The 12,751-nt window shown below is 49.0% G+C and overlaps 1 protein-coding gene across 8 annotated transcripts in view; it reads right to left on the bottom strand.

Moving 5' to 3' along the window:
• Positions 1-12,751, bottom strand: part of PTPRG (protein tyrosine phosphatase receptor type G) — a 660,588-nt gene that overhangs the window by 308,492 nt on the left and 339,345 nt on the right. For all 8 annotated transcript variants that reach the window (XM_075938459.1, XM_075938461.1, XM_075938460.1 and 5 more), the window contains exon 4: positions 4,345-4,493. In XM_075938459.1, the coding sequence (XP_075794574.1) occupies positions 4,345-4,493 (149 nt within the window). The remainder of the gene's footprint in view (positions 1-4,344; positions 4,494-12,751) is intronic.

Below are 12,751 nucleotides of genomic sequence, written 5' to 3'. Positions count from 1 at the left end.
TCGGTAGCACCACGTGATACATTTATGGGAGACAATACAGACGTTCATATTGGAGTAACCAGCTCCAGATTTGGGCAACCAGGGAGTTAGTTTTACTAGTATAATCCAAGGAGAGAACAAACAGGGAGTTAGAGGAACAACACAAAGACTATGTGGGACTATGTTCCAAGATGTGTATTTAAGGAAGAATAAGAAATGCCCATGCAAATGATTGCTTATGACGATAATTTAGAGAAATGCGTCAGTCACCATAACGTGGAACCCTTCCTTGGGAAAGGGCACAACTTTAACCCCTCTCTTGAGCTGTGTCCAATTAAAAAGAAAAAAAGAGAGAGATCTCCAAAAATGCACAATGCAGCAGCCTGCATGTGCAAAATCAGAGCAGTGTTTATAGGAGGCCGGTTGAGGGTGCCAGACAGTACAAAGTTTGCTCATGTAAGATTAATGGGATTAGGTCTCTCTGGCATATTGCAGTATGGCCCTTGGAATAAGATTCTCATTTACTAAATAAATTACTGTATATTACTGTATAATGGCATCCACATTATAACTGACAATTAGAGCCATTAAAAAGAAAGCTCATAAACAGCCGCAGCTCATATAAAATTAACACAGCCATGATTAAAATTACTCCTCCGATTTCTGCTCTTCATAGAAATAATCAGCATTTTGCATGAAAATGAATAGGGCGCAACTGAAAACATCCCCGTCATGCGAAGACAGAGGTGTTGGATGGTGTTAGCAGAACGTTACACGTCTATCATTAGCCTGCCTGTGATGCTATATACCTGTGCTTCTACCATCAGGGGCGGCAGGTATCATAGGTAGGGGAAGGCTTTGTCTTCCCAAACTGCCATGCATGGGCACTGTCCACACTCCACCCCCAGAACACTTGTTGTAAGCGTAGTGGGGTGGAGCGTTGCTTCCCATGAACGCCCATCCTGCATGTGCTCTGGGGCCAGGAAGGCTGGGACTGTACACCCTCCTGCCTCTCCGTAGTGTTGGGGTGGGGGGCTGAGGCCATGCGCACCCACCTCCCCATAATACCTGGGCAGAAGGGGTGGAGTTGGGGGCAGGGCTTGCCTCCCCCAGTCCTATCGTCACCCACTGCCCATGTCTACCATATTAGCAGGTCCAAAAGACTGCGTGACCTCTGTGTCCCAACCTCCACAAAGGCCAGGCTATTAAATAGTGCGGCGGTGAAGAGGATTAAAGTTCCGCTATTATTACTGTTGGATCCAACAGGGAGGTCCTGCATTCTGTGCTGGCTGGAAGGGAGCTTCTATTTTATTTTGTATTTTAATTTTGTCACTTCACAATTTAACGGCTTCTTGGCGTTGGTATACAGATCTCAGCTCTGACTCTCAGGAAAAAAATGAAGCAATGAGAACAGAACAGACACACACATCAGCAACGCACTGAGATGAGGAAAACACATTCAAAACTTTCAAGGAAATGTTCCCTAGTCAAGTCCAGAGCCCACACCTTCCTCAGAATTATTGACACTACCCAGGCCTTGTCTCCACTTACTGGAGGATTGACACTCCGGCTATCCATCTTCCAGGGTTTGATTTAACAGGTCTAGTAAAGACCTGCTAAATCGAATATGGAGGGCACCCCGGTCGATCGTGGTACTTGTGTCACGAGGAGTAAGGGAGGTCAACAGGACGGTTTCTCTCGGCGGTCTCCCGATGGAGTTGGCATCTTGCATTATTTTCTCCACCAGAGTAGGCCTGGCCTAGGAGGACTGCTGTAACCTTCAGCATCCCAGACTAGCTGGTGACCCTGCCCAGAGACAGATTCTAACACAAAGAGTGGGAAAGAAGCGATCGCTGCAATACACAGGGCCCACTGGCATTGGTACCATAGCCTTATCATGTGGCCAAAGACAGACATTTGGGGAGCATGGAACAGCTACCATAATGCTAGCGTTCACCACTCCAGACCTGTACTCTGGTGATTTCAGATACCGCCAAGTTAATAAAGGCCAGGCAGGCACGGAATGAGCGAATGTCTGCAAAAGAAAATCTAAGGACCAGGTAAGCAGTCGAGGCCACATCACGAAACCAGCCATTTAAAATGTTTTTAACTGTACTGAACACAGATAACAATTACACTCAGTATAAACAGAAGTACTGAAAATACAATGCCTTTATCCGATTGGCCTTTGAAGTGCGAAACAAAAGGACACTCTCATATACCCTACCGAGTAATTTAACATATAAATCACAAAAGATACGATCCAGATGGGCGTCAATGAAGGGGACCAATTACCACAGCCCGCCTCCCCATCTGACCCATTAGTTGTAACAACACCAAACAAACAACATGGTCAAACCATAAGGCTCTGCACCGCATCTGATGTTTCTAATTAGTTTCTGAAATCAGTGCATGCGCCTCCCCAAAAAGACTAACGGTTTGTTGGGCTGGGGCATGCTCGTCTGCACTGGATGTTTACAGAACGAAGCCTATGACTGACACTGAGCCACCGTGGTCCCGGGGGAGGTGCCGTGGAACTAACGGGAATCTGCAGAGGGCACATCTGGTTTGCCAGTTGGGGTAGGAGATCACTCGCTGTCACCTGCATGTGTAACCCACACACCTGCTGGGCGTGGTGCACTGTCCCATCGACTGGCACTGACGTGCAGAGGGAACGCTGAGTCTGCACTACACCCTTAGCTGAGAGGCAGCTGGCTTTTAGCTCATGGGGGTAGCACACGCGCGAGGCTCCGGAGGTTCCAGGTTCAGTTCTGCCCGCAGACGACCAGCATTGCCCTTGGATATTAGAACAGTGCCAGACGTGGAACACAAAGCGCCCCTGAGTATTCCTCAGCTGACTGGCCTGTGTCTATGGGCCGAGATGAGCGGGGCCTTCATTGTATGTCCCTCCCCATCCTTTTTTCATTTAATAGCAGGCCTGGAAATGCCACCACTAGGACACAGCACCAGGTTTCTGGCCAGAAATTGCAAGTGTCATGAAGTAAGAGCTACAGGTTGCATCTCCCTAAACGGGGACTCTCGTCCCGCAGGACTGTGGATGCTGCTGAACGAGAGAGCCACGAGGCAGGAGGGCCAGCAGCTGAGAGCCCTGCGAAAGGTGAGGTCAGTGGCAGCAGGGCCTCAGCAGCGGGGAAGGGGCAGCCTGCGTGTGCCGGCCTGGCAGCGGGATTGTGCCAGGGCAGCCCGAGCAGGGCTGCATGCCGGGACAGAGCCGCAGCAACCTGGCTGGCAGTAAGACTGGGCCACGGCAGCCCAGCAGAGAAAGCCCATCTAGGGCTGTGGTAGGTCAGCCGCCCAATCGGGGCCGTGTGCTGGCCGGCAGGGGGGCCGTTGCCACAGCAGCGGGGCCAGGACTGCATGCTTCCATGCCGGCAGTGGGGCTGGAGCACCAGCTATGGCAGAGAGGCCGGGGCAGCCATGTCGCCTGTCCGGCAGCAGGGAGGGGCGGCAGGGTGAGGGGGCTGGTGGCAGGAGACTTTCCGTGGTCCGGCAAGTTCCTTCACCTGGGACCACTCATATCCTGAGGGTGCCGGAGCAGTGAGGTCCAACCTGTACTTGCAAGGAGCATTACGCAAAACCGGTTCCAACTTCCATCCTGCAAAAACTGAGCAAGGCCCTTCTGCCAGGTGCCTGCTGCTGCGTTAGGAGTAGTGGCCTCCGGGCCACTCCTGAGTGCCCACTCAAACCCAGGGGGCCTCATGGGCTGATGTTTCCAAGAAGGAGCCCTGCAGCCTGCCTGTGCAAAAGGGGCTCAGGCACCAAGCCCACGGCTCAGGCCCGACCTTTGAAACGTGTGTCTTTTCAAGAGACGCTCTCGGGAGCAGTGCGAGTGTGGCTCTCGCTCAGCGCAGTCTGACAAAGAGCAGCCACTTGCAAGTCCACGTGGGAGCCCCGAACGAAGTGTTTAAAATCCGACTTTAATTGCAACCAACCACCGCCTTCCCAAAGACAGCCGATGCGAAAAGCACCCACTGCACAACCTAAGCGCAGCAGCTCTCAGCTTTGGGCCAAACCACACACCCATTCAGGCCCGGCCTCTGGGCAAGGCGGATGCCTTGGGCCCCATGCATTCAGGGCCCCACGAGCGAGTACGAGGCAGCTTTGCCGATGTTTCCGAGGGGCTCCTCTCCTGCAAAAAGTGGCCTGGGAGAAAGCACAAAACCGCTGGTGTGAACATGCAACAAGCGGGCAAGGCTGGCTGGCCCCATTCGTGGAGCAAACAGGGAAGCTGGCACAGGTAGCAGCTCTGTCTCCCGAGATGACAGGCAGAGCAGCCGTCAGCCAGGAAGGACCTGCTGCACCTCACTCGACTGCCGCCCATTTCTCCGTGTCCTCGCCACTCACCTCCACAGGGAACCTCTTGCCGTTGATGCTGTGCTCCGAGCCGGCGGATCCATTGCTCTGCCCCCAGTGAAATTCCACTTTCTCAGCTTTGAATCTCCCTGGCAGCCCGGCACCGCTGATGAAATAGTCGTCCTTCAGAAGGATGGCAACTGCACACACAAGACAAAGAGAGGGACACAGATTTTTAGAGTCTTGCTTGGCTAGCGCGGTAACGATTAGTGATCATGAACAAAATTGCCCGATTACGGTGGCTTTCTTTTTCTCACTGTATCAAGCCCCGCGAGGAAAGACAAGCGCTCCTATGAGCGACACAGGTCCATTAGGGAAAGGTAGTGCCCGTGGAAACAACGGGGGAGTACCAAAGTTTCTTCATAATCTCAGGAAAAACTTCCTTGCTGCAAGAACAGTGGAGCAATGGTGGTTTTTCACAAGGCAGCTGCAAGCTGAACGCTTGGGCAGCCACCCAGGAGAGATTCAAATGCCACCCAGCTGATTAACAGAGCGCCCACCGTGCCCACAGCAAGGAGCACGTGTTTGTACTGGTGGTGCACGTCTGCACAGGCCTCAGTGCACATAAAAGTTATTCTGCACATGATGGAAATAAATTAGGGGAACCGTTGTTGGCGACCCTTCGGTTTTGGAGGCCATATTGACAGGGGTTAGCACTAGATGACTGCTGCAGTCCGTGCTATTCCTATGGTTCTATGATGCCATCAAAAGCATGAGCCAAAGAGTAACCTTCTTGTCTCAGCTGGCCAGCAATGACTACAGCATCTTTCCCCCAGCTATCAGACTGCTCAAACCTCAGCCAGCCCCGTGCCAGGCAGCTCTAGCTCTGCCCATGGGATTACATAAAAGCGCTAGATAAATCCATGGAGGTTAAATCCATTAATTGCTGTTAGCCAGGATGGGTAAGGAATGGTGTCTCTGGCCTCTGTTTGTCAGAGGATGGAGATGGATGGCAGGAGAGAGATCACTTGATCATTACCTGTTCAGTTCACTCCCTCTGGGGCACCTGGCATTGGCCACTGTCGGCAGACAGGATACTGGGCTGGACGGACCTTTGGTCTGACCCAGTCTGGCCGTTCTTATTAATGTACCATTTAGAGTAAGGGACAAATATTTAATTTCCACATTCATTTGTATTTTACATGCCCGTAGCAGCCTGAGGCCCTAACAGAGAGCACTGCCTGTAAGTTTAGTGTCTACCATGAGGAGTGCGTAATGAAAGCAGACAAGAGGTTGGGAACAGAGGAGTAGTATTGTGTCGATTTTAAAATCTGGGAACCGACTCCGAAAATCCTTGTTACAAACCCCCTGCCTAACAGTGAAAAGGGTTTTTAAAATGTAGCTATCTATGTCATAATTGTTATCCCAAAGAAGTTCTCCTCAAGTAGCTAGGCAGCACCACCTACTGCATTTGGGCCCCCAGGACCCAACAGCCTCCATCTTCTGCCATCTCGATCTACTCCTTTTTGAACAAGTGCTAGGCAATGTAATGTGAAACGACAAACTTTCAGCTGGCGTTTTTAAATCTCCGCTGGAATTCAGTCATCAGTGTGACAGGATCGGGCCAGACGGATACAGCAAAGTAACAGAAAGCAGGTAAATCAGCCCCAGGTTAAACAAGGCCCCGTTTCTTTGGGAACTGAACAAGGAAAATAGGAACAATAATGTCACAATGGCTGCTTTCCTTCCTGGAAGCTCAAAAGGGATGGAGGGATCTTCCCCATTCCAGTCGGAAAAAGTCCCCAGTGGAAAACATGGTCAATGAGTAATTTCAGGCCTTTTTAACCAAACGGTGCCATCACAATAGAAACATATGGACTCAATCATATACATCCATTTTCATTATGCACCAATGGGAAAGTTCTGCTCTGTGCGGACAAACAACAGAATAGCTGTGAACCACCATGGAATGACAATCGTCCAGGCTAGACTCTCTCCTGCCCGGCAGCTGTGAAGGAGCTAATGAAACTTTCCTATCTTGCAGGGTCAGAACAAGCTCTGCCCAGCAGCAGCTCCAAAGTTGTACCACTGATACAGTGGAGCTTCATTCCATATTTCCCTGACATACCCTCTTAGTGGTCCAGCTGGCTGGGGAAACATAGGGACAGGCTCTAGGCTGCTGGTACCAGCAGGAGTTCACCTCCAACATGGAGAATTCTCTGCTCCCCACCTATCAAATCTGGACCTCCATCTTTATTTTAAATTATACCTATTCCATCAAAAAAAAAGGTGACTGAAAGCTATGCCATGCTTCCCTGCCCCCCACCAACTAAGTAGCTTTAAAAATATTGCAGATTGCATGCAATCGGCTATAAATCCCATCCATAAAATTGCATATGAGGAGGAATCCGAGAAAGCAGATTCATGTGCATCTGTTACAATGCACAGTGGGGATTTCAGTTGCATCTTATAAATATTTCATAGCATCTAAATCATTTATGGCTCTGTCAGGGGTCATTTTACTTGTTTTAGATGAATAATTAAAAGGATAATTAGGAGGACGTACAATCTGAAATGTTCATCTAATTGTTCATTTTACAGTATTCCTTACTACCCTGTGTTGTATGACGTGCACCCGCCACCATTCCATTGCCTTGGCAGCATTGTTACGGCCAACAGAAGTTTCTTTATGTAAACTATTTCTAGCATTACCCAGAACTGTAATATCCAAGTACCGCCATATAAGACTGCTTGATACTTTATATTCACACATGGATTTAGTCAGGGAGCACAGTAGAAAAACCCACCCATGGAAAGCCATTTCAAAGTAGGCAGGTCATTCATCTGGTTTTACGCTAGCCAGGCCTGTTTTTCAAAGTTTGTCTTCTGCCCTACACTGAGACAGAATCATGTATCATAGATGGGGGATGCCATTTTGAAGAGTGTCACACAGACCCTGTTCCTAGGGTTGCCAGGTGTCCAGTTTTGAACCGGACAGTCCAGTATTTGAGCTTTCTGTTCAGGAAACAAATTGAGAAAATATAATTGTGAAAATATAAATGTCCGGTATTTCCTAAATAAGATGTAATGTAGATAGTGATGTAATGTCAAGTGTGTCTGGTATTTCTGTTGAAACCACCTGGCAACCCTAACTGTTCCTGGAAGCACCGGAATGTCTAGTTTTCTAGGAATGCATGAGAGGCCACCTGAATTCAAAACAGTATTACTAATGTCCGGACTTAGATTTAAAAAGACTAGGAAATGCAGAGTTAAGGCTGCAGACATTTAAGGTATGTAACTGTATGTCTTTTCTTACAAAGCTTACAGGGATCCCAGAATAGTGTATTTAATCACTTCAAAACTGCAACATGAAGCGCAAGTTAAGGTTGCAAGTTTAAAGGAGACAAAAGTTAGGAAATGCTAACATTAAAATGGAATTTTCTAGAGTTATTCATTTTTCAAAGAAAAACCAAAATGCCACACTGTGGAGTTACTGGACGAACACATCAGCAAAATGCTTTTCTCAACAGGTCCAGGGTGGCTCCCTCAACTTGCAAGCCTAAGGAGATATGCGGCTTTTACCTTGCATGGTGTGTTGTGAATTCATTTACTCTCTGCAGCAAAGTGGCACGCTGGATGCTTGCTGCCTCCTGGCCTTCTCTCTGGATGCTGCTATGCAAGCCTGAAAAAGCATGCCAACAGCACTGTGCATGCATAAGGCATGGTTTTCAGTGGGTTATTACTCCAGTTAATTGGACCAATTTTCACTGGAACACTGAAGGGCAGTTCTCCACAATTAGGGCTATTTCCACATCAATTTTCAACTCTCTTCCTCGAAATAGTTTGTGACCAGAATAGTCACAAATAGAACTTTTATGTGAAGAGGAAAATGGATTTTTTTCTGCTCTCCTGATGCTCTGAGACCCGTGAATTGCTCGTGGTCCAAACACTTTTTATAACTTCCCTCTCCTGATCCACAGAAAACAGGGCCTGTTACAACATACAGCTGCCAAAGATAGCTCCTTACTTGAAACTGTAGAGGCTCATAATTTCAATGCCAGAAATTACTGATTCATGCCCTACTGTGTCAGCCAAAAAGGTGACCCTCGCATATTAAAACCAGTGAACAAAACCGCCCCCCTTGCAGTTATAGTTCGGTAAGTTCCATTCCAAAAGGGAAGAAATTTGTCAAGTTCTAAGTGACGAGGGGTTATAACAGCCACATTTATAAGCTGTAATAGGAAGTGCGGCTCCACTGGAAAACCTAGGAACAACAGGGCATACAATAAGAATATTCGGCATTACGTGTGGCCTTTGGGTTGCCAGATGGATTAACAAAAAATACCCCTCCCCCAAAAAAGGGAAAAAATTCTGTTGAGCAAAAAAAAAAAAAGGGTGTGTGTGTCATGTTACTGGATTTTAAGGGGATCAGACAGGTCAATATTGCACCTGTGCAGGAAGGGTGTTTGCCCCAAAAGTTGGTACAAAGGGGGCCATGTGAGCTTATGTTCTACTGATCCTGTAGATGCTATTCATGTACTCGTATGATAACTGTGTGTGGAGTTACAAATATGTACTCTATGTTGATCCTGGAAGGTTCTCTGTCTGAGGCAGAGCAATGGGCAAGGAATGCTCAGCCAAGGGCTATAATAATTAGCAAGGTGCCAATACACCCCTCAGGAATGTGACTGATACCTGCAAACCAGCCAAGGCTGAAGGGCTGCCAGTATGGGACACAGGGATAGGTCGTTGGACCATGTGACCTTCTCTGGCCAGGAAGATGACCGGGGAGGTATATAAGTGTCATGTGGCACCCTCCATCTTTTGTCTTGAGTTCAGCTCCTCATCTCAAATGCAGCCTTGCAGGGAACAATGAGCCGGGAAGAACGGTGGACCCATCCTGACATAGGATGTACACCAGAGACTTTTAAGATAGCAGTTTATAATAGCTCCGCTAAGAGCCTGTTTCGAGAACTGGATGATTCGGTGCATGCAATGTATTTTCTTTAACAACCTCTCTCTCATGCTTTTCTTTCTTTTAGTAATAAACCTTTAGATTTTAGATTCTAAAGGATTGGCTCAGCGTGATCTTGTGGGTAAGATCCAGAGTGTAGATCGATTGGGATCTGTGGCTGGTTTCTTGGGACCAGAAGAATCTGTTTGGGGAAGGTGAGATTGGGTTCTATAACCCTTCATGAGTGCGTTAGGCCCGGGGCTGACTGGGGCACAGGAAGAGCTGGGGTGTCAAAGGGGTTTTGCTTGTGAGGCTTCTGGCTGGCCAGATTGGCAGCTGAAGCGCTTGGTGTGACTGGTTTGTGGCCTATTTGGGAAGGTCTCCAGTCTGGGGCTGTAAGGAGCCCTGAGTTTTGAGCAGTTTGCCCTGAGCGGATGCCCACAGCTGTGCCCAGACCTGGCCCAGTCCGTCACGGGGGGGGGGGGGGGGGGGGTGAGAGGAACCAAAGTTGTTGAGGAAAAAAAAAAAGGGCACTGCGCCTTTAAATGGCCCCGCACTCCTCATTCCCCCGACAGACGCAGCAGGGGAAAATTGTCCCTGCCAGGCTTCTATCCGAGGGAAACAGGAAATACCGGACACGTCACATGTCTGGTATTTTCTGTTTTTATTTTTACTGGACGGGGGACCTGAATAACGGGCAGTCCGGGCGAAAACCAGACACACCTGGCAACCCTATGTGGCCTACATGTAATGGTTTTAGCACAGGCCTGGATACAATACAAAACTGAGCCCAGAGACGAGGGGGCAAGGGGGGAAGCTTTTAGAGCTGCTCCCACCCCCAGCACAATACCATTGGCTGGCTTCTGGCCAGAAACTGGCCAATTGGAGCTGCCTGTTTCAGTAACAGGCAGCCCCAAAGCACAAGGGGCTCCTAGTTATTCACAAAGCACATGGCTGTAACCTTTGTGGGGGGCCGGGGCAGGCAAGGAGGCTGATTCAGGAACGGGCTGCCGGCTGGTAAGTCTCCTGGCCAGAAGCTGCCTCTGGCACCCCAGCCCCTCCCTTCCCCAATCCTCTGCCCCCCACTCCTGCCCCTCTACTCCACACACCCAAATCCTCTGCCCCCCTCCTGCATCCATACCCCCTCTCAGATTGGCACCCCAATCCCCTGCCCCAGATCACAGACCCCGCCTACCCTAGATCACAACCCAAACCCCTGCACACCTTCCTGTACTCCAATTCCCTGCCCTAAGTCAAAATCCAACCCCCTGCTCCCCAGTCCAGTGCCCCAGGTGACAACTGCCTCCTTCCCCCAAGCTCCCTTCTGCACCCCACCTCCAGCCCAGACCCTGCACCTCCTCATTAATATCAGGGAAGAGTGCGGCCCTCGACCGCTTTCCAAATTCTAGGAGTGGCCCCCATCAAAAATTATTGCCCACTCCTGTTTTAGCAGCACCTAAGGGAAAGCCGTAGCATAGATCAGTTATAGTGATACAACTTCTGATGACAGTATAGTTTATGCCACCGGTCTCAGTTATCCCACAACAAGCACTATTATACTGCATCCACACTGCAGAGGTTTGCCAGTAGATCTCTACATAACTAAATCCGGGTATGTCTACACTACCCCGCTAGTTCGAACTAGCGGGGTAATGTATGCATACCGCACTTGCTAATGAAGCCCGGGATTTGAATTTCCCGGGCTTCATTAGCATAAGCGGGGAGCCGCCATTTTTAAATCCCCGCTGCTTCGAACCCCGTGTAGCGCGGCTACACGGGGCTCGAACTAGGTAGTTCGGACTAGGGTCCTATTCCGAACTACCGGTACTCCTCGTGAAACGAGGTGTACCGGTAGTTCGGAATAGGCACCCTAGTCCGAACTACCTAGTTCGAGCCCCGTGTAGCCGCGCTACACGGGGTTCGAAGCAGCGGGGATTTAAAAATGGCGGCTCCCCGCTTATGCTAATGAAGCCCGGGAAATTCAAATCCCGGGCTTCATTAGCAAGTGCGGTATGCATACATTACCCCGCTAGTTCGAACTAGCGGGGTAGTGTAGACATACCCTCCTTGAGTGGGACACAAGGCCTTAACTGAATGTCTTTGTACATGCCCACTGAAGTCCTGCACTCAGGGGTTACCATAGGGTCCTTTATCTGCTAGGGAAAACCTAGCAACACAGCATGTATGTCCACATCCGTTTAAAATCGATCTTTTCATTCCTTTTTAAGTGAAATATTGTCATAATGTAACAGCAAAAGCAATGTCTGAATCAGACAAAATCTGATAGTTAACGAGTGTCTTGGCTACGAGCTTTGCCTTGGACCCTCACTTCAGCCAACCACTCACTAACTGTCCTCCCCGTACATCACGAATGCTTAAATAGGCATTTAAAACTGATTGACTGTGTCAATATGTAATCATAGAATCATAGAATAATAGGACTGGAAGGGACCTCAAGAGGTCATCGAGTCCAGCCCCCCGCCCTCAAGGCAGGACCAAGCTCCGTCTACACCATCCCTGACAGATGTCTCTCTAACCTGTTCTTAAATATCTCCAGAGAGGGAGATTCCACCACCTCCCTTGGCAATTTATTCCAATATTTGACCACCCTGACAGTTAGGAATTTTTTCCTAATGTCCAGTCTAAACCTCCCCTGCTGCACTTTAAGCCCATTACTCCTTGTCCTGTCCTCAATAACCAAGAGGAACAAATTTTCTCCTTCCTCCTTCTGACACCCTTTTAGATATTTGAAAACTGCTATCATGTCCCCCCTTAATCTTCTTTTTTCCAAACTAAACAAGCCCAGTTCATGAAGCCTGGCTTCATAGGTCATGTTCTCTAGACCTTTAATCATTCTTGTCGCTCTTCTCTGTACCCTTTCCAATTTCTCCACATCTTTCTTGAAATGTGGCGCCCAGAACTGGACACAGTACTCCAGCTGAGGCCTAACTAGTGCAGAGTAGAGCGGCAGAATGACTTCACGAGTTTTGCTTACAACACACCTGTTGATACAACCTAGAATCATATTTGCTTTTTTTGCAACAGCATCACACTGTTGACTCATATTCAACTTGTGGTCCACTATGACCTCTAGATCCTTTTCCGCCATGCTCCTTCCTAGACAGTAATATGCCGGTCCCATGCTTCTTGTGCCAAAAAGCACAGCAATTTACTCCAAAATCTGCCACTGCCTTCCACCCAACCTACTTGGGTTGCTGCTTTACCAAACGTTGAATTCAAAATTCCTCCCAGCAAAAAACATCCGGTGAACCTCAGGAATGGGGCAGGGCCTGAGAAAACATGGGAGGAGCTAAAGGTGCTCAAGCAACATGACGACAGGCTCCTACATCACCTGAGAACAGACAGGAATGCAAAAACAAACGTGTGCGCAGCTCTGAGAAAACACCACACAGCACTACAGGGAAGGGACCGCTGATAACAGGTGTCCTGAGAGGGTGTGACAGGGTGAACCAGTCCCTGAGGCACCCTCTGCTGGAGTCCCGG

The sequence above is a fragment of the Pelodiscus sinensis genome, chromosome 11 (genome assembly GCF_049634645.1).
Source record: "Pelodiscus sinensis isolate JC-2024 chromosome 11, ASM4963464v1, whole genome shotgun sequence".
NCBI classification, from domain to species: Eukaryota; Metazoa; Chordata; order Testudines; family Trionychidae; genus Pelodiscus; species Pelodiscus sinensis.
This window is presented reverse-complemented; position numbering and strand designations above follow the sequence as displayed.